This window comes from Pseudorca crassidens, chromosome 1 (genome assembly GCF_039906515.1).
Source record: "Pseudorca crassidens isolate mPseCra1 chromosome 1, mPseCra1.hap1, whole genome shotgun sequence".
NCBI classification, from domain to species: domain Eukaryota; kingdom Metazoa; phylum Chordata; class Mammalia; order Artiodactyla; family Delphinidae; genus Pseudorca; species Pseudorca crassidens.
The window spans coordinates 118,649,316-118,672,261 of record NC_090296.1 but is presented as its reverse complement, the minus strand read 5'-3'; the positions used below and the strand labels follow the sequence as shown (position 1 = coordinate 118,672,261).

At 36.9% G+C, this 22,946-nt stretch overlaps 1 protein-coding gene across 1 annotated transcript; it reads left to right on the top strand.

Annotated features, from left to right (window-relative positions):
- The first annotated feature begins 38 nt into the window (after window positions 1-38).
- Window positions 39-18,436, top strand: THAP10 (THAP domain containing 10). Its single transcript, XM_067752158.1, has 3 exons — window positions 39-724; window positions 16,423-16,570; window positions 16,670-18,436. The coding sequence occupies exons 1-3, from the start codon at window positions 296-298 to the stop codon at window positions 16,864-16,866; spliced, it is 774 nt and encodes a 257-aa protein (XP_067608259.1). The 5' UTR covers window positions 39-295; the 3' UTR covers window positions 16,867-18,436.
- Window positions 18,437-22,946: the final 4,510 nt, after the last annotated feature.

Here is a 22,946-nt window from a genome sequence, read left to right as displayed (position 1 = left end):
TCGGTAGCTATGACAACCACCACTTCCGGTCCGTCCCTCTTTACGGCTCACCTCAGCTGGGCTCGCGCGAAATTTGTATCCCTCTGCCTGTGGCCACCTGCTCTTAGGGGAAGCTGCAGGGAGGAGGAGGATCTCCGAGAGCCGGGTACTTTCCCAGGTGGGGCCGCAGTTCGGCACTTCCGCCGGCCGGAGGTGGGGGAAGGAGACAAGGCGTACGCTGAATGCGGCAGGTGTGTGCTCAGGGAGTGCTGGGCCGTGCGGAGGGCCTTCATCTCCCAACCTGGAGTCAGCTGCCATGCCTGCCAGCTGCGTGGCCGCGCACTGCGGCAACACCACCACGTCCGGGAAGTCGCTGTTCCGCTTCCCCAAGGACCGGGCTGTGCGGCTGCTGTGGGACCGCTTCGTGCGGGGCCGCCGCGCCGACTGGTACGAGGGCAACGACAGGTCGGTCATCTGCTCCGACCACTTTGCTCCCGCCTGTTTTGACGTCTCTTCGGTTATCCAGAAGAACCTGCGCTTCTCCCAGCGCCTGAGGCTCGTGGCGGGCGCCGTGCCCACCCTGCACCGGGTGTCCTCCCCGGCATCTAAGGGGCAAGAAGAGGGAGACGGAGCGGGCGGCCCCGAGAAAGGAGGAGAGCCCCAGGCAGTCAGGCAGCCCGAGGCTGTCCCGGGGCCAGCCTGCTGTACACTCCTCCGGGCCAGGAAGAGGGCTAAAGCTTCACAGGTAAAGGGCCACCCAGGAGTCCCCCGAGGGTCGTTGGAGGACCCTGGGTCTGTGGCTAGGCTCCTCCACTTAGTGTCGTCTTGGGAAAGTCACCTCACCTCGAAGGTTTCTGTTTACTCAGTGATCTCCAAGAGCCTATTTAGCATTAACACTCTGGAATTATAGTTTCTTCTACCTCCTCTTCCCCGAAACACACTCTCTCTTTCTGTCTCTGTTTCTCTCTCTCGTTCTTCAGATTATAGTCGCCTTCACTCTCCGCTCCTGAGTTTTTAAATAGAAAGTGTTTAATTTGAGAAAATCTCAAGGAATGGGGTGCTTGAAACTTTCTGCATACCGTATTACATAAGCTTGAGGAATTATCAATTATACTATCAAAATGGCGGGGGAAGGGGGATACGAGATGCTGATGAAGGTGGGGCTTGCTGATAAACAATCCCTTCCCACTTCTAAACTACCTCTTGACTGACTGCCTTTAAATTAAATCGTTCCAATGAGCTGAATTTTCCTATCTTGCTCTCTTCTGCCTACTTCCTCGATACTCACAAGCATCAATTACACTTATTTTGCATCTGGTCACTACTGCCTTCTTGCCCACTTCCCATCTTAAAGAAGACTTCCCAGTCTTCTTTGAGTTAGTCAAACTTCAGCCGTATCACCATAACATAGATTAAATTATGACTCTTAATTGGATCTAAAATGTGTTCAGTTTTAGAGATAGGAAGAATTCACCAAGAAGTCAGGTGACTTGTAACTGACATTTTGGCTTTGAATATATAGAGGTATTCGTTGAATTTTAGAGCTGAAGGAAACCTAAGTTCTCATCTAGTTCAGACTCAATATTTATGCACAAGAAAGCCAGTCCAGGAGGTGAATTTCCTCAAGAGCCTTTTCTCTAGGTCTAATTGCCAGACAGAAACTCTTCTGCCATACCAACCTGCTTCCTACATTGGGGTGGATGCTTAAGACCCTTTAATGACACCCTGCAATTGTTAGGATGAAGAATAATATTATTAACACAACCTACAAGTCTCTGCATGCTATTTACCCCTGCCTGCCACACCAATACTATCCCAGTCCACTCTCCTTATTGCTCACTGTGTACCAGTCATGCTGATCTTTTCAATTTTTGAACATACTATATTCTTTCCTACCAATAAGCCTTTTGTCCATTATTTCATGTACTGCCCCAGAATTATGCCCCTGCCATTTCCCATCATCATCAATTGAGTCCTTTTACTTTAAAAATATGCTCAAACATCCTTCCCTTTTGCTTCCCTAATTATATATTCTCATTCTTCATACACTTCATTAGCACATATACTTCAGTTGCACTCATCACAGTTGTCATGACATAATTGTATAATTTCCTTAATGTTTGTCCTCACATTAGAATGTAAGCTTTGTGAGAGTAGGGATCTTATCTGATTTGTTCACTATTGTATTGCCAGCAACTAGAACAATATTTTGCAAATTTAAGGAATTCAATAAATATTTGTGGAATGATTATGTGACTATGAGAGCAGTTTTTTTAGTACAATAGAATTTCAGTTCTCTGCCAGTTTCCCTTCTCACCAAGCTGTATACCAGTCAAGACATCTGCCTCTTCCTTGAACCATCTATCCACCATCATTGCCTAGCCAACCTTTACCCAAGCCCATATACGTACATCTATATATAGATATATATAAATATGTAGTAAAAGAGGTAAATATTAAACATGTGCCACACACACCCTTACACCATTTTTCTCACTCATAATTTTACCATCTAATCAAAAATTGCGAGAAGAAAAGCCAGGCTAATAAAACAACCAAAGATCTTATAATACAACAAAGGCTAACTATTGAGAAATCTAGAATAGATACCAACTCTGTTTTCCAATTAGTAAATATATCCAGCCAACACTTCTAACAATCCATATTACATTAATATACATGCTGAGTTATTAGGAAACTATGTGTAGGTTTTAATAATAGTACTTTATATAAAGTTTAAAAAGTTTATTTAGACTTGAGAGCAATAAATTTTTAGCTGGTCTGGATTGAGAACCCCATTAGCATCTCTAAGAAAGTTTACTTGTGCCACCTTTCACTCCTTCCCCCACTCACTGTTTTTCTTTCCAAGACCAACTGACTAAACAGCAAATTTCCAGTCACTCTACAATATTTATTGAGGCGCTATTGTAAACACTGTTTTGGGTGTTTTGTGCTATATGTAGAGAAATAGAAGTATGAATGTAGCCTATCTTTAGGGAGCTTGAGGAAAGATTAGGGGCCACCTCCAAGGAAAAAAGGGGGTTCTGATGAGCACCATACACTGATATTTTGCTTCATATAGCTAGAATTATTGTCTCTCCGTAACTGTTAATTTTGCATCCTTGTTTTTCTAACCCAACTGTATTTTTTAAACTTTAATTCAAATATAGCAAAATACAGGAAAGTGCTTAAATCATTAAATTATCAGAAACTGAACATGTGTAACTACTATAGGTCAAAGAATTAGAACATTACTAGCAACTCAAGCCTAGCTCCTCCTCCATCCTCAAGGTAACCAAGTTTACTTTCTTTTGAATTTGATGTAAGTAGAATTGTACTGTAGGCATTTCTTGCATCGGGCCTTTTTGTTCAACATTATATTTGTAAGATTCATCCATATTGTTGCATATAGCAGTAATATGTTTGCATTACTATATAGCAGTTTATTGTACGAATATACCAAACAATTTTTTTATCTCTTCTGTTGTTGGACATTTGGGTTGTTATCATTTTGGGGCTATTAGAAGTAATCCTGCTGTAAACATCCTTCTACATGTCTTTTTCATATGTGCACAGGTTTCTGATGATATATACCTAGAATTTCTGGGACATGGTATTATATTAAACTTCAGTAAATAATACCAGATAATCTTCTAAAATAGTTGTACTAATTTACACTACTAGAAGCATAATCAGAGTTTACGTTGTTTCACATTCTTGCCTACACTTGGATTGTCGGTCTTTTACATTGAGTTTTTTGAAGGGTGTGTAATGGTGGTTTACTTTGCTTTCTCATTTCATAAATGACATTAGTAAGGGAACAACTTTTCAAATGTTAATAGAACATTTGGATAGCCTCTTTGGCGATATTCCGATTTTTCTGTTGGATTGTCTTTTTCTTGTTGATACAGAGTTCTTAATAAATTCTGTCTTCAAGTCCTTTGTCAGTTAAATATGCTTTAACTACCTTCTCCTCTTCACTCTTAATAGTGTCTTTTGATGTACTGAGCTTGAGCTTTTCTTTTTTTTTTTTTTTCCTGTGTACTTAGTTCTTAATTTCAATGTAGGCCAACCTAACCATCTTTTTCTGTATACTTAATGCTTAAAGCATGCTACTTTGCTGTTTTCCATAAACTTACTGTTTTTAGTCTTTACATTCATATCTACAACCCATTCAGAATTGATTTTTGTGTATGAAGTGGAGTTTGTTTCATTTTTTCCTCATATAGATACCCAATTGACTCAGCATCTTTTATTGAAAAGGCTAGCATTTCCTCATTGTCCTGCAGTGTCAGCTTTGTCATAAATCAAGTTTTCATATACACATTAGTCTGTTTCGACATTTTAAAATTCTGTTCCATTTATGTTTGCCTATCTTTACACCATTATCACAATACTTTACTATAGCTTTTGTTAAGAATTAATATCCAGTTGGCATATTTTTCTGACAAATGCTTATTTTCAATAATGATTGTGTTTTATGGTATTAGTTTAAATGTACTTGCTAAAATTCTTTATGCGATCTTAATCTAAACCAAAGTTGAGGTAATCAAGTAGTTTTACTTTATATGGAAGTTACTATTGAAATAAAAAACCACAGAGCAGAAGAAATAAAGCACATGGTCATTGTACAGCCCCCCCCCCAAAAAAAATTAATATCCAGTTGATTAATTCCTCTTACCTTGTTCATCTTCATGGATGTCTTGGTTATTTGGGGCTCTTTAAATTTCCATATATATTTTAGGATTGGTTAATCAATTTCCACAAATTATCTGTTGGGATTTTGACTGAGAGTGCATTGAATTTTTAAATGAATGTAGGGAGAAAGAGCATATTGACAATACTGATTCTTCCAATCCATGAACATAATGTATCCCTCCATTTATTTGGGTTTTTACATTTCTCTTAAAAACATTATGGCATTCTATATAGAGGTCTTGTACAATTTCATTAGATTTGTTCCTATTTGATTTTGCTATTATAAATAGTATTATCTAAAATTTTATTTTCTATAAATGTATGTGGATAAATTGATTTTTGTTGACCTTGTAACCAGAAACCTTGTTAAACTCATTTATTAATTCTGGTAATTTGCAGATACTTTTGGACTTTCTACATGTATAAAAAGTATATGCATATAGTTTTTGATGTTTATGCTTTTGTTTCTTATTCTTCCTATTGCACTAGCTAGAACCTCCAGTACAGCGGGGGGAACAGAAGAAGTGATGGGGAATCCTTTTCTCATTCCTATTTTCAAAGGAAAAGTCATTAATATTTCACCATTTGATATGATTTTTGCTATAGTTCTTTTGGTAGCTGCTCTTACCATAAAAAGAAATGTTCCCCTCTATTCCAAGTTTTGGCTACAGATTTAAATCATAAATGATGTTGAATTTTTTCAAATGCTTTTTCTGAACCTATTAATGATCACATATTTTACTTATATTCTGTTAATGTCATGAACTTTATTGCCTGTTTTTGACATATAGAGTCAAACTTGCATAGCTGAAGCAAACCCAGTTTGCCCAAGGTGTATTATTCCTTTAGGTATTGTTTAATTTGATTTGTTAACAGTCTATTTACAATTTTTGCATATGTGTTCATAGGCAAAATTGGTCTATACCTGTTCTTTCTTTTTTTTTTTTTTTTTTTGCGATACGCGGGCCTCTCACTGCTGTGGCCTCTCCCGTTGCGGAGCACAGGCTCCGGATGCGCAGGCTCAGCGGCCATGGCTCACGGGCCCAGCCGCTCCGCGGCATGTGGGATCCTCCCGGACCGGGGTACGAACCCGTGTCCCCTGCATCGGTAGGCGGACTCTCAACCACTGTGCCACCAGGGAAGGCCCTATACCTGTTCTTTCTTGAAATGCCTTTTTCATGTTTTGGTTTCAAGATTATGCTGACCAGTTTGGAGTTGTCCCCTCTTTCATCATTCTCTGGAAGAGTTTATATAAATTGGCGTTATATGTCCACTAACAAATTTGATATTAATATTTTGTGTAATTCACTGAAAAAGACACCTAGTCCTGGAGTTTTCCTTATGAGAAGATTTTTTAATGATGGATTCAATTTCTTTAATAGTTATGGGGTTATTCAGAGTTTTTCTGTTTCTATATCCATTTTGATAAGTTGTATTTTTCGAAAAATTTGTCAGTTCAATCTAAATTTTTAAACATATTGACACAAAAGTGTTCATGATACAATGTCTTTTAAAATTCTTTATGATCTGTTAGTAATTTTTGTTTTTCATTCTTTTTATCGATTTTTATTAGTCTTTTCAAAGAGTGAACTCTGCCTTTTGATCTTCTCTCTGATATTATTTTATTTTTATTTCTATTATTATTTCTTCCCCTCAAATTATTTTGTTCAGCTTTGATTTTTAATTGATACACTAGATTTACACATTACTGAGCTAAAATGATTAACATAGACCTTTTCCTATATGTTTTCACATTAAATAAACTTGTTAAAATGTGAAAACTTCACTTAAACACTAGGCTATCTTTACATATTCAGGTGTATTTCAAACAAAGGAGACCTTAAGGATAACTAACTTGCTTATGTGAAGACGAAATATTGGATTACCAAATATTTCAAATTTTGCCCAACTGCTTACATTCTTTAACAGACTTCTAGTATTTTTTTTTTTTTTTTTTTTTTTTTTTGTGGTACGCGGGCCTTTCACTGTTGTGGCCTCTCCCGTTGTGGAGCACAGGCTCCAGACGCGCAGTCTCAGCGGCCACGGCTCACGGGCCCAGCCGCTCCGCGGCATGCGGGATCCTCCCGGACCGGGGCACGAACCCATGTCCCCTGCATTGGCAGGCGGACTCTCAACCACTGCGCCACCAGGGAAGCCCCTAGTATACTTTTTAATTGAAGTATAATTGACTTACAATATTATATTAGTTTTAGGTGTAGAACACAGTCGATATTTTTATAGATTAGATTCCATACAAAGTTATTATGAAGTATTGGCTGTATTGCCTGTGCTGTACATTACATCCTTGTATCTTATTTATTTTTGAATTTTTGAATTTTATTTTATTTGGTTTTTTTTACAGCAGGTTCTTATTAGTCATCCATTTTATACACATCAGTGTATACATGTCAATCCCAATCTCCCAATTCATCACACCACCACCACCACCACCCACGGCTTTCCCCCTTGGTGTCCATACGTTTGTTTTCTACATCTGTGTCTCTATTTCTGCCCTGCCAGCTGGTTTATCTGTTCTACATATATGCATATATATCCACATATATTTGTTTTTCTCTTTCTGACTTACTTCACTCTGTATGACAGTCTCTAGATCCATCCACGTCTCTACAAATGACCCAATTTCGTTCCTTTTTATGGCTGACTAATATTCCATTGTATATATGTACCACATCTTCTTTATCCATTTGATGGGCATTTAGGTTGTTTCCGTGACCTGGCTATTGTAAATAGTGCTGCAGTGAACATTGGTATGCATATATCTTTTTGAATTATAGTTTTCTCTGGGTTTATGCCCAGTAGTGGGATTGCTGGGTCATATGTTAATTCTATTTTTAGTTTTTTAAGGAACCTCCATACTGTTCTCCATAGTGGCTGTATCAATTTACATTCCCACCAACAGTACAAGAGGGTTCCATTTTCCCCACACCCTCTCCAGCATTTATTGTTTGTAGATTTTCTGATGATGCCCATGCTAACTGGTGTGAGGTGATACCTCATTGCAGTTTTGATTTGCATTTCTCTAATAATTAGTGACATTGAGCAGCTTTTCGTGTGCCTCTTGGCCATCTGTAGGTCTTCTTTGGAGAAATGTCTATTTAGACCTTCTGCCCATTTTTTGATTGGATTGTTTGTTTTTTTAATACTGAGCTGCATGAGCTGTTTATATATTTTTGAGATTAATTCTTTATCCGTGATTCATTTGCAAATATTTTCTCCCATTCTGAGGGTTGTCTTTTCGTCTTGTTTATAGTTTGCTTTGCTGTGCAGAAGCAAAAGTTTTATTAGGTCCCATTTGTTTATTTTTGTTTTTATTTCTATTACTCTAGGAGGTGGATCAAAAAAGATCTTGCTGTGATTTATGTCAAAGAGTGTTCATCCCATGTTTTCCTCTAAGAGTTTTATAGTGTCCAGTCTTACATTTAGGTCTTTAATCCATTTGGAGTTTATTTTTGTGTATGGTGTTAGGGATTGTTCTAATTTCATTCTTTTACATGTACCTGTCCAGTTTTCCCAGCACCACTTACTGAAGAGAATGTCTTTTCTCCATTGTATATCCTTGCCTCCTCTGTCATAGATTAGTTGACCATAGGTGCATGGGTTTATCTCTGGGCTGTCTATCCTGTTCCACTCATCTATATTTCTGTATTTGTGCCAGTACCATATTGTCTTCATTACTGTAGCTTTGTAGAATAGTCTGAAGTCAGGGAGTCTGATTCCTCCAGCTCAGTTTCTTTCCCTCAAGACTGCTTTGGCTATTTGGGGTCTTTTGTGTCTCCATACAAATTTTAAGATTTTTCGTTCTAGTTCTGTAAAAAATGCCATTGGTAATTTGATAGGGATTGCATTGAATCTGTAGATTGCTTTGGGTAGTATAGTCATTTTCACAGTATTGATTCTTCCAATCCAAGAACATGGTATATCTCTCCATCTGTTGGTATCATCTTTAATTTCTTTCATCAGGGTCTATAGTTTTCTGCATACAGGTCTTTTGTCTCCCTGGGTAGGTTTATTCCTAGGTATTTTATTCTTTTTGTTGCAATGGTAAATGGGAGTGTTTCCTTCATTTCTCTTTCAGATTTTTCATCATTAGTGTATAGGAATGTAAGAGATTTCTGTGCATTAATTCTGTATCCTGCAACTTTACCAAATTCATTGATTAGCTCTAGTAGTTTTCTGGTGGCATCTTTAGGATTCTCTATGTATAGTGTCATGTCATCTGCAAACAGTGACAGTTTTACTTCTTCTTTTCCAATTTGTATTCCTTTTATTTCTTTCTCTTCTCTGATTGCCGTGGCTAGGACTTCCAAAACTATGTTGAATAATAGTGGTGAAAATGGACATCCTTGTCTTGTTCCTGAGTTTAGAGAAAATGCTTTCAGGTTTTCACCATTGAGAATGATGTTTGCTGTGGGTTTGTCGTATATGGCCTTTATTACGTTGAGGTAGGTTTCCTCTATGCCCACTTTCTGGAGAGTTTTTATCATAAATGAGTGTTGAATTTTGTCAAAAGCTTTTTCTGCTTCTATTGAGTTGATCATATGGTTTTTCTTCTTCAATTTGTTAATATAGTATATCACATTGATTGAATTACATATATTGAAGAATCCTTGCATCTCTGGGATAAATCCCACTTGATCATGGTGTATGATCCTTTTAATGTGTTGTTGGATTCTGTTTGCTAGTATTTTGTTGAGGATTTTTGCATCTATCTTCATCAGTGATATTGGTCTGTAATTTTCTTTTTTTGTAGTATCTTTGTCTGGTTTTGGTATCAGGGTGATGGTGGCCTCATAGAATGAGTTTGGGAGTGTTCCTTCCTCTGCAATTTTTTGGAAGCGTTTGAGAAGGATGGGTGTTAACTCTTCTCTAAGTGTTTGGTAGAATTTACCTTTGAAGCCATCTGGTCCTGGACTTTGTTTTTTTTGTTTTTTTGTTTTTTTAAATACATTTATTTATTTATTTATTTTGGCTGTGTTGGGTCTTCATTGCTGCACGCGGGCTTTTTCTAGTTGCGGCGAGCGGGGGCTCCTCTTCGTTGCTGTGTGCAGGCTTCTTATTGTGGTGGCTTCTCTTGTTGTGGAGCACAGGCTCTAGGCACGCGGGCTTCAGTAGTTGTGGCACGTGGGCTCAGTAGTTGTGGTTCACAGGCTCTAGAGCACAGGCTCAGTAGTTGTGGTGCATGGGCTTAGTTGCTCTGCAGCATGTGGGATCTTCCTGGACCAGGGCTTGAACCCATGTTCCCAGCATTGGCAGGCAGATTCTTAACCACTGCACCACCAGGGAAGCCCAATGTTGCTAATTTATTGATATGGTTATGTTTACTAAAAAAATTAAAAGCAGTTGAACTTTTAAAACTGATTATCGTGTGTAATCCTCTGGGTTGTTCTTTCAGAGTTATTTTCATATTGGCCCCTTGCTCTTTATTTCATTGTCCTCCTCATAAGTCTTCATGATCTCAGCCTCTGTAGTCCAGCAGCATAGCCTCAGTGTCTCTGTTCCCATTCTAGTTCATCCTGACTGGACTTTGTTTGTTGGAAGATTTTTAATCACAGTTTCAATTTTACTACTTGTGATTCATCTGTTCATATTTTCTATTTCTTCCCGGTTCAGTCTTCGAAGCTTATAGCTTTCTAAGAATTTGTCCATTTCTTCCAGGTTGTCCATTTTATTGGCATAGAGTTACTTGTAGTAGTCTCTTAGGATGCTTTGTATTTCTGCAGTGTCTGTTGTAACTTCTCCTTTTTCATTTCTAATTTTATGGATTTGAGTCCTCTCCCTCTTGTTCTTGATGAATCTGGCTAATGGTTTACCAATTTTGTTTTTCTTCTCAAAGAACCAGCTTGTAGTTTTATTGATCTTTGCTATTGTTTTCTTTGTTTCTATTTCATTTATTTCTTCTCTGATCTTTATGATTTCTTTCCTTCTGCTAACTTTGGGTTTTGTTTGTTCTTCTTTCTCTAGTTCCTTCAGGTGTAAGGTTAGATTGTTTATTTGAGATTTTTCTTATTTCTTGAGGTAGGCTCATATAGCTATGAACTTGCCTCTTCGAACTGCTTTTGCCGCATCCCATAGGTTTTGGAACATTGTGTTTTCATTGTCATTTGTCTCTAGGTATTTTTTGATTTCTCTTTGATTTCTTCAGTGATCTCTTGTTTATTTAGTAACGTATTGTTTAGCCTCCATGTGTTTGTGTTTTTTACGTTTTTTCCCCTGTAATTGATTTCTAATCCCATAGCGTTGTGGTCAGAAAAGATGCTTGATATGATTTTAATTTTCTTAAATTTACTGAGGCTTGATTTGTGACCCAAGTTGTGATCTGTCCTGGAGAACGTTCCATGCGCACTTGAGGCGAAAGTGTAATCTGCTGTTTTTGGATGGAATGTCCTATAAATATCAATTAAATCTATCTGGTCTATTGTGTCATTTAACGCTTGTTTTTCCTTATTAATTTTCTGTTTGGATGATCTGTCCATTGGTGTAAGTGAGGTGTTAAAGTCCCCCACTATTATTGTGTTGCTGTCGATTTCCTCTTTTATAGCTGTTAGCAGTTGCCTTATGTATTGAGGTGCTCCTGTGTTGGGTGCATATATATTTATAATTGTTATATCTTCTTCTTGGATTGATCCCTTGATCATTATGTAGTGTCCTTCCTTGTCTCTTGTAACACTTTTTATTTTAAAGTCTATTTTATCTGATATGAGTATTGCTACTCCAGCTTTCTTTTGATTTCCATTTGCATGGAATATCTTCTTCCATCCCCTCACTTTCAGTCTGTATGTGTCCCTAGGTCTGAAGTGGGTCTCTTGTAGACAGCATATATATGGGTCTTGTTTTTGTATCCATTCAGTGAGCCTGTGTCTTTTGGTTGGAGCATTTAATCCATTCACGTTTAAGGTAATTATCGATATGTATGTTCTTATTAACATTTTCTTAATTGTTTTGGGGTTTTTTTTTTGCGGTATGCAAGCCTCTCACTGCCATGGCCTCTCCCATTGCAGAGCACAGGCTCCGGACGTGCAGGCCCAGCGGCCATGGCTTACGGGCCCAGCCGCTCCACAGCGTGTGAGATCTTCCCGGAACAGGGCACAAACCTGCGTCCCCTACATCGGCAGGCGGACTCTCAACCACTGCACCACCAGGGAAGCCCTTGGGTTTGTTTTTGTAGGTCCTTTTCTTCTCTTGTGTTTCCCACTTAGAGAAGTTCCTTTAGCATTTGTTGTAGAGCTGGTTTGGTGGTGCTGAAATCTCTTAGCTTTTGCTTGTCTGTAAAGCTTTTGATTTCTCCATCGAATCTGACTGAGATCCTTGCCAGGTAGAGTAATCTTGGTTGTAGGTTCTTCCCTTTCATCACTTTAAATATGTCATGCCACTCCCTTCTGGCTCGTAGAGTTTCTGCTGAGAAATCAACTGTTCACCGTATGGGAGTTCCCTTGTATGTTGTCATTTTTACCTTTCTGTTTTCAATAACTTTTCTTTGTCTTTAATTTTTGCCAATTTGATTACTATGTGTCTCAGCATGTTTCTCCTTGGGTTTATCCTGTATGGGACTCGCTGTGCTTCCTGGACTTGGGTGGCTATTTCCTTTCCCGTGTTAGGGAAGTTTTCGACTATGATCTCTTCAGATATTTTCTCGGGTCCATTCTCTCTCTCTTCTCCTTCTGGGACCCCTATAATGAGAATGTTGTTGCATTTAATGTTGTCCCAGAGGTCTCTTAGGCTGTCTTCATTTCTTTTCATTCTTTTTTCTTTATTCTGTTCCACAGCAGTGAATTCCACCATGCTGTCTTCCAGGTCACTTATCTGTTCTTCTGCCTCAGTTATTCTGCTATTGATTCCTTCTAGTGTATTTTTCATTTCAGTTATTGTGTTGTTCATCTCTGTTTGTTTCTTCTTTAATTCTTCCAGATCTTTGTTAAACATTTCTTGCACCTTCTCGATCTTTGCCTCCATTCTTTTTCTAAGGTCCTGGATCATCTTTACTATCATTATTCTGAATTCTTTTTCTGGAAGGTTGCCTGTCTCCACTTCATTTAGTTGTTTTTCTGGAGTTTTATCTTGTTCTTTCATCTGGTACATAGCCCTCTGCCTTTTCATCTTGTCTATCTTTCTGTGAATGTGATTTTTGTTCCACAGGCTGCAGGATTGTAGTTCTTCTTGCTTCTGCTGTCTGCCCTCTTTATCTTATTTATGTTATTCCCAATAGTTTGTACCTCTTAATCCCCTTTCCCTATTTTGCCCCTCCCTCCACCTCTCTCCCCACTGGTAACTGCTGGTCTGCTCTCTGTATCTGTGAGTCTGTTTCAGTTTTGTTATATTCCTTCATTTGTTTTATTTTTAGGCTCCACATATAAATGAAAATATACAGTATTTGTCTTTCTCTGTCTGACTTATTTCCCTAAGAATAATACCCTCAGGGTCATTCATGTTGTTTCAAATGGCAAGATTTTATTCTTTTTTATGGCTGAGTAATTTATATGCCACATCTTCCTTATCCGTCCTTCTGTTGATGGACCCTTAGGTTGCTTCCATGTCTTAGCTATTTTAAATAATGCTGCTATGAACATTGAGCTGCATATTAAAAGATTTCCAGTATTTTTCTTTAATTTTTTAAGGCTTTATTTTTTTAGAAAAGTTTTAGGTTCACAGCAAAATTGAGGGGAAGATGGATTACCCAATTACCCCCTGCGCCCACACATGCATAGCCTTCTCCATTATCAACATCCCCCACCAGAGTGGTACATTTGTTACAACTGATGAGCCTACACTGACACATCGTTATAACTCAAAGTCCATCGTCGTTTACATTACAGTTCACTCTCTCAACTCTCTTCTTTTTCAATTTTTATTTACCATTCTTTCTTTAACTTCTTGAGTATCAAATTGGATCATTGATTTCCAGAATTTTCATAGTGAATGGCAGATGGGACAGCTAAGTTTGACATACTTATTTCCCAAATGTAGAATTCAGTAGAGTTTATTGTTTGAGGGAACACTCCTGAAATGAAGATACGTTAGAAATATCTTGTGAAATAATTTTTTGAATGGTGTTAAAATTGCAGTCTAAATTAAGACTAATTAATTTTTTCTATACTATTATGTACATTTAAGACTATAAATGCCCTTCTAAGTGTGACATTAACTGAATCCCACAAGTTTTAGATTTTGAATATTTTTATTATTATTTAGTGTAAAATATCTTCTAATTTCCACTGTAATTTTATCATGGGTTACTTAGAAGTGTATTTAAAAATTTCCAAAGATGCAGGTATTTTGTAGTTATATTTTTGTTATAGACTTCTAGGTCAGTTACACTGTGGCCAGAGAATATACAGCATATGGATTTTTTTTTTTTTTTTTTTGGCGGTACGCGGGCCTCTCACTGTTGTGGCCTCTCTCGTTGCGGAGCACAGGCTCCAGACGCGCAGGCTTAGCGGCCATGGCTCACGGGTCCAGCCACTCCGCGGCATGTGGGATCCTCCCGGACCGGGTCACGAACCTGTGTCCCCTGCATCGGCAGGCAGACTCTCAACCACTGCACCACCAGGGAAGCCCCAGCATATGGGTTTATTTTGAAATTTATTGAAACTGTATTAGGCCTAACGTAGGTTAGTTTTTATAAATGTTCCATGTGTACTTGCGGTGAATGTGTGTTCTGCAGTTGGATACAATTCTCCATATATGTCTATTAATCATGTTGTTTAAATTTCTTATATCCCTATGGAATCTTTGCCTGCCTATTAGTTACTGAGAGAGGTGTGTTAAAAATCTTCCACCTTAGTTTTTAATTTACATATTTAGTCTTCTAACAATTTTTGTGTTATATATTTTGAAGCTGTGTTATTATATAGCACCAATATAGCAGCACCAGCTTTCTGTAGGTTAGTGTTAGCATATTAGATCTTTTTTACACCTTTTTATTTCAATCTTTGTGTTTCCTTAAGAGTTTAAGCCTTACTGTGTCTTACGGTTGCCCCTTTGAAGACAATGTATCTTTTTTTCCTCTGGCTCCTAAGTTTTTCTCATTGTTTTCCAGTTTTACTGTAATATGCAAAGATATGGTTTCCTTTGTTTTTATTTTAGTGAATATGTTTAGTACTTTTGTAAAACCATGTCTTAATGCCTTGTATTCATTTTGGTAAATTCTCAGATGTTATTTGTTCAAATATTGTTTCTGTCCCATTTTCTTTCTTTTCCTTTGGGACTACAACTGATATTATATATTATGCTTTTTAGTCTTTTCTGCTATACCTCTTATGACCTTTTCTATAGCCTTCATCCTTTGGTCTTTCTCTGCCTCATTCTAAAAATTTTCTTTTGCTTCAGGTTCTAGTTGATTAATACATATCTGGAAATTCTGTTTGTTAAATTTTTAATATGAAGAAGTAATCGTGTATGTACACAAAAATTTTTGTTCAAAGATTTCTAATATTATGGATTGTTTTAATAAATTACAGTATATCTGTACAATAGATTGTATGCAGCCATAAAAATTATATCTAGAATATTTAATAACATAGAAACATGATGTATTAAAGAGGAAAACAAGATTATAAAACATATGTTCCCAATTTTTAAAAATACATAGAAAAAGACAAAAATGATACCAAAATATGAAGTTGTTAGCTATGAATGATGGGATTACGGCTTATTTTTTTTTCCTTTTGCTTCTCTGTATGGTGCAAATTTTCCTCAGTGATACAATGTATTACTGTTATAAAAGGAACAAAAGTTATTTTTTAAAGGCTGAATAAATTCCTAAAACTCCATTTTATCAGGAGTACATCTGTTTTGTAAAGAAATATATACCTATTCTAGACCTTTATAATGCTTGGCTTAAAAGTAGAAGTAGATTAGCTGTCAAAATTAATCATAACTATAAACACAAAGATAAAGACTTCAATTTTTATTTAAATCCTCAAAAATGTTAGGTGTAATTCTTCATGTTACAAAGGGACTCTTCACAAAAGTTTCTTCATAAAGTTTCTTTAACTTGGGCATTCATAGCCTGTGTTACAGCAACCAAGGATGCTTGCTAAAATTTTTTTTCAGTGGTCTAGGTAAAATTACAAAGTACTTTTTTTCATTTCTCTATCACTTATTTTTTCTTCCCACACACCCTCTTACATTTTCCAGATATCTTTTCTTAGCCTCTTCCACATAATTTCCAGGTACTCAGTCTTACATTACCTTCTGAATATCCAAATTCTCCTCCTTTCTACCTCTTACTTCTCCCATAAATCAAAATTTCCATTTCACGTTGTAACTTCTCTCAGGAAAGCATAAAAACATTAAAGCATATTATCTTAAATTATTTCTCTGTCATGTATAAAGGACTGATGATTAGGTTTTCTAGAACGATGCTACTGCTTTGCTATGATATACTTAATACTATTATAATCATTTCATACTAGTAGTATTATCTCTTCCAGCTGTTGATTTAGGGAAAATTCAATGGGTTGTCAGCAAATAGCTTAATAGCATATAGATCTCTGCTTGACCACAATGCTTAGAAATAGACTTAGAAATAGTAAAGGACAGTATGGCAGACTTCTTAACTACTTGGACTATGGAGCCAGCTTGCCTGGGTTCAAATTCCAGCCTTCCTAATATGCGACCTTGAAAAGTATTATCTATACTCTTTCACTGTTTATAACTTTTAGGGGATAAAACCATATAAAGAAGGCCTTACCTTCAGTATAATTCTCCTCTGATTTATATTTTTAGATTGCACATGAAAATCAAGTTATACAAACACAAGTCCATGCTGATAATCTATCTAATGATGTCACTTCAGTACCTACTCACTGTGAGGAAGGCCCAGTGCACAAAAGTACACAAATATCTCTGAAGAGACCCCCTCACTACAGTGTGGGTAAGTTTTGACTTTTCAGTTGATTGATCAATTGAATTGGACTTTTGTGTATGAAAAGCAAATTCTAACTCATAGGTAATTGTGTTTATTCTCCTTCAGGTATTCAGGCCAAAGTGAAAGTGTTTGGAACACGACTATGTAATGCAACTACTCAGACTGATGAATTGTGGTCTAGAACGTCCTCTCTCTTTGACTCTTACTCCAGTGACTCAGAAACAGATGAGGACTGGAATATCAAGAGTGAACAGAGTGATTTGTCTTACATAGCTGTACAGGTAAAAGAAGAGACCTGTTAGCGCAACATCAAATGATTTGATGTGCTCTAGGTTTTCAAATCTTTGCTCACATAATTATCTCTTTGCTCTTGTAAATCTTTCACCTCAAGATAACTTGACAGTTGAGTATGCAGAATTTGTTTAGCTCTAAGGGAAAAATTTGCCTGTCTGTCAAGATAATAAAGGTAGTCCCGCCCACACCTCCCCACCCCCCACTTTCACCTATTTTTCTTTTTTCTTTTTATACTTTTGGTGCAAATCAAGTCATAAAAGAAAACCACAGTAGCAGCATTGCCAGATCAAGATTAAGCATTGACTATTTAAGCTTAGTTCAGAAGCAACGCTCATATGGGACTTACTTGACACTCACGAGTTAGAATGTCACTGTTCTAAATAACTTGAAGGTGAAGAGCATAACTGAGCACAGCTAGGTCTGATACAACTAAATGATTTGAGGGTAGAGCCAGGACATTTATCCTTGATTATTATTTTCTATTATTTCTATTATTTTTTAGTCTGTCCAGTTGTAATACTATTACATCTATGAATCAGTCCCTGTGAGCATTTCTGGTGAAGCTATGTCATTTACAGAAAAATTTCAAAGGGAATCAATTTAAATAGAGATAGAATTTCATATCCTTAGATTACCTTTATAATGAAATCCGTTTGCATCAGTTCCTGTTACATCAAATTAATTAGTTTGATTAATTTAGATAGACGTTATTAACATCATGCAAAAAGAAGTATTACATTTCTAACATATCCCCATTTTAGAAATTAGGTTTTCCGCTACCAATACCACTTTGGGAAATAAGCATGTGAAACTTAGCTGCCCCATCTGCCATTCACCAGGAAAATTTCTATGGCAGTTTTGTACCATGAAGTAATTTATTACAATAGTTTCTGAGAAACTTATTATAACTCTGATCTTGTATTGGAAATAATAAAAATAAATGTCCATTTTACATCTCACATGTCCTGTTAGTTCTGCATGATTGGAAGAACTTACATGGATTTTCTCCTCAAAGGTTTAAATAATACACCAAAGTGATTTTCTTCCAAAGCTAATTTCATGTCTGACTTAATTTGAACAGTATAATTTTAATTAAAAAAGCAATAAAATAAAATATTAATAGAAGTTGTAAGCCTGAACAATGATTACGTAAACACATAGCATTATTATTATTATTGCTGGTTTGGCTTGAATTTAAGATAACTATTTGATGTTTTAAGAGAATGTTATGTTTTAAAATTAAGCATATAAATCTTCTGGAACTAAATGTTATCGGAGCGGGGTGGGGGGGTAACTGTTTTCCCTTGAGCTCTGAAACAGTGTATCTCCTTAATCCAAATCATAATGAATGTTATATGCCCATTCATCCCCAAATTTCACTGCCATGGGTTTACTTCACTTCTATATGTTAAACAACTTTGACAGCCATAACAGCACTTTGTGTTCCTTTTTTACTAATAAGTTAATTTTATTTTTCCTATCAATTGAAAATTTAGATTTGGTTGGTTGATTCAGATGATTTTATAATGAATTGTGTAATGTTTCACTGCCCTAAAGTAAAATGAAATACTGGCTTTATTTTATTTTATTTTATCTATTTTTTTTAACATGTCAATGCTTTTTTTCCAGTTTTATTGAGATATAATTGGCATATAGCACTGTATAAGTTTAAGGTGTAAAGCATAATGTTTGACATATATATCATGAAATGTTTACCACAGTAAGTTTAGAGATTATCCATCAGCTCATATAGATATAAAATTAAAGAAATAGAAAAAAATTTTTTCCTTGTGATGAGAACTCTTAGGATTTACTCTCTTAACAACTTTCATGTATAACATACAGCAGTGCTAATTATATTTATCATGTTGTACACTGTATCCCTAGTACTTATTTATCTGGTAAGTGAAAGTTTGTACCTTTTGACCACCTGCATCCAATTCCCCCTACCCTAGCCAGGCTCCTCCAATAACCACAAATCTGGTCTCTTCTTCTGTGTTTTTTGTTTGTTTTTGAAGTATAATTGACCTCCAACATTATGTTAGTTCCTGTTACTCAACATAGTGATTCCATACTTCGCTATATTTCAAAATGATCACCAGGATAAGTCTAGTTACCATCTGTCACCAAACCAAAGATATTACGTAATTATTGACTGTATTCCCCACACCATACATTTCATACCCTTGACTTATTTTGCAACTGGGAGTTTGTTCCTCTTAATCTCCCTCACCCAGTTCTCTCCTTCCCCCACCACATTCTCCCCTCTGGCAACCACCTGTTTGTTCTCTGTATCTATAATTCTGTTTCTGTTTTGTTATGTTTGTTCATTTGTTTTATTTTTAGATTCCACATATAAGTGAAGTCATACAGTATTTGTCTTTCTCTGTTTAATTTATTGCACTTAGCATAATACCCCCTAGGTCTATCCATGTTGCTGAAAATGGCAAGATTTCATTCTTTTTTATGGCCAAGCATATCCATTGTGTGTGTATGTGTGTGTGTACCACATTTTCTTCATTCATCTATTAATGGATAATGCTGCAATGAATATAGGCGTGCATATATCTTTTTTAATTAGTGTTTTTGTTTTCTTCAGATAAATAGCCAAGAGTAGAATTGCTGGATCATATGGTAGTTCTATTTTTAATTTTTTGAGGAATCTCCATATTGTTCTCCACAGTGGCTGCACCAATTTACATTCCCATCAACAGTGCATGAAGGTTCCCTTTTCTCCACATCCTCACCAATATTTGTTATTTGTTGTCTTTTTGGTAATAGCCATGATGACAGGTGTGAGGTGATATCTCATTGTAGTTTTGATTTGCATTTCCCTGTTGATTAGTGATGTTGAGCATCTTTTCATGTGCCTATTGGTCATCTGTATGTCTTTGGAAAAATGTTCAGATCCTTGGCCCATTTTTCAATCAGGTTGTTTGTTTTTTGATGTTGCTGAGTTATATGAGTTATTTTTATATTTTAGATATTAACCCCATATCAGAGATATCATTTGCCAATCTCTTCTCCCATTAAGTAGGCAGCCTTTTAGTTTTGTTGATAGTTTCCTTTGCTGTGCCAAAGCTGTGGCTTTATTTTAAATTGAATATAGGGAACTTATAGTTTATACATTACTGTTTACTTTTTGCATACATATTTTTGTTTTTCTGAATTTCTTTTGTTACCAGATGAGTTTAGTGGTGGGGGGGTCTCCCATATTATTCTTCATTTATTTATTTAATAGATACTTATTAAACATACTCTGTGCCAGACAACTGTCCTAGGCACTAAGGATACATTGGTGAACAAGACAGACAAAGATTCTGCCCTCTTGGTGCTTACCTTTTAGTGGGGAGCCAGACAAAAAATAAGGAAATGAATGAATAATCTCAGATAGTGATTAGTCCTTTGAACAAAATAAGCAGAGTAAGATGTTAGAGCATAATTGGGGTGGGGGGAGAGTGTGTGCTCTTTTAGGGAGGGTAATCAGAAAAGGCCTCTCTGGGGCTTCCCTGGTGGCGCAGTGGTTGGGAGTCCACCTGCCAACGCAGGGGACGTGGGTTCGTGCCCTGATCTGGGAAGATCCCACATGCCGCGGAGCGGCTGGGCCCGTGAGTCATGGCCGCTGCGCCTGCGCGTCCGGAGCCTGTGCTCCGCAACGGGAGAGGCCACAATGGTGAGAGGCCCGCGTACCACAAAATAAATAAATAAAAAGGCCTCTCTGAAGATATGATATATGATCAGAGACATGAATGATCAGAAAGAGCAACCATGTAATGATCACAGGGAAGAGCGTTCCAGATGATAGGGACAGCATGTGCTTTGGTATTTGAGGAATAGCAAGAAGGCTAGGTGTAGCTGGAGATAATGAACTAGGCAGAGAATGATAAGACATGAGATTGGAGTGATGTGTAGGACCATACCATGTGAGACATTTGAGGTCACAGTCAAACATTTTTTTAATCTTATTCTGGTCTTAAATTCTTTTTTAAATGTATTACTTGGCTGGCTAATCTGCCAGTATTTATTTCTTATTCTTAAAAAGCTTAATTGGATACACACATAAAACCATTAGACTTACGTGAGAGAAGAGAGATATGTCAAGAGCATGTGAATATAAAGTTTGGTCAGTCAAAAGTATTCCTCTATGGGAATTCTGGAAAGATGATAGTGGTGAATGGTGTCGATTTTTTTTTAATCTCCCCAAATTTCTTCATGAAAACAAGTAGAGCAGTTCCTACTCTGTTAGTAGCAAAGAAGCTTGTATCAGATTAATCCTCCCATGGATTACACGTATACATTCTGGGGAAAAATATACCAGAAAACTTTGGAGAGACTGGGGAGCATCAAAAGAAGGTAGGACCATGAAGTCAACCTTGAAAGAGTTGAACTGCAGTAGGTGAGATGTCCTCTATGCGCCTTTCCACCTGAGTACACTCCCCATTCCATGCTGTGACGGGCAGTAGAAGTCAAGCAGAAAGCTGCAGTCTTACTAGCTTGAGGAGTCAAAGGTGAAAATTAAGGGCTATCAGAATGAAAAGTGATGGGGCAAGTCATGGCAAAGGAGAAACCACCGGGGAGGGGGACCAAAATCTGCTTCAAACTCCACCCAAATCCTTGACTAATCACTGAAACACACATATGTTTTGTGGAGAGACCTCAAGGGGCCCAGCAGTTGGAAGCCTTAGCTTAGCTGCTATCCATCACAGTGGAAACAGGAGTTTGGGTCCAGCCAAGTTAACTGGCCATTAGAACAAAATCCATCATGCTTTGGAAGAAGATAACAATTTATCATCCAAAATATCCAGTGCAAAATTAAAAATTAGTTGTCATGTGGAGAAACTGGAAAGTGTGACTCATAATAAAGACAAAAAGGAATCAAAAGAAACCAACCCCATGATAACCAGAAGTTGTGATTACCAGGCAAAAACTTTAAAGGAGCTATTATAAATATGTTCGAGGAGGAAACTATAGCAGTACTGAATGAAGAGTTGGGGAATCTCAGCAGGGAAAGAGAAGCTATAAAAAAAGAATCAGACGGAAGTTCTAGAACTGAAAAGAGACAAGCTATCAAAACGGACAAAAGAAGAAACAGAAAATCTGAATACCTCTATAGCTATTAAAGAAATCGAATTATAATTCTTTCGCAAAGAAAATGATAGGCCCAGATGACTTCACTTAGAAATTCTATCAAACACAAGAAAATACGCCAATATTACACAGCGCTCTCAAGATAAATGGACTAGGGAACACTTTGCATTTCATGTTATGAATTCAGGATCACTCTATTACCAAAACTGGCCAAAAACATTATAAGAAAAGAAATTACAAACCAACATCCCTTGTTGAACATAGATGCAAATATCTTTAGCAAACCTATTCTGCAATATATTACAAGAATAATACATCACGTCCAAGTATAGTTTAGCTCAACAATGCAAGGTTAGCTTTACCTTAAAAAATCAATCAGTGTAATTCACCACATTAAGAGAGAATAAAGGGTACAGATCATATGATCATCTCATTAGACTTAGAAAGAACATTTGACAAAAATCAATATCCGTTCATGATAAAAAAAAAAAACCTTAGTAAACTAAGAATAGGAGAGAATTTATTTTCTCAATCTGATGAATGGCAGCCGTGAAGTATATACCTATAACATCACAGGTAATGTTCAAGGGCTGAAAGCTTTATCCATAAAATCAGGGAAAAGGCAAGGGTATCCATTCTTCAATATTCCTATTCAACATTGTGCTAAAGATTCTAATTAGTGCAGTAAAGGCAAAAAGAAAACGCACAGTTTAAAAAGAAGATACAAATCTTTTTTTCTACAGATAACATGATCATATACATAGAAATGCCTGTGGGATCTACAGGAAAGCTACTAGAACCAATAACTGAGTTAATAAAGTCAAAGTACAAGAATCAACTGTATTTCTATATACTGGTAATAAATAATTGGAAAGTGAAGTTTTAAAAATCCATACAACGTACATGGGACTTCCCTGGCAGTCCAGTGGTTAGGACTACGCTTCCACTGCAGGGGGCCCGGGTTCAATTCCTGGTCAGAAACTAAGATCCTTCAAGCCAT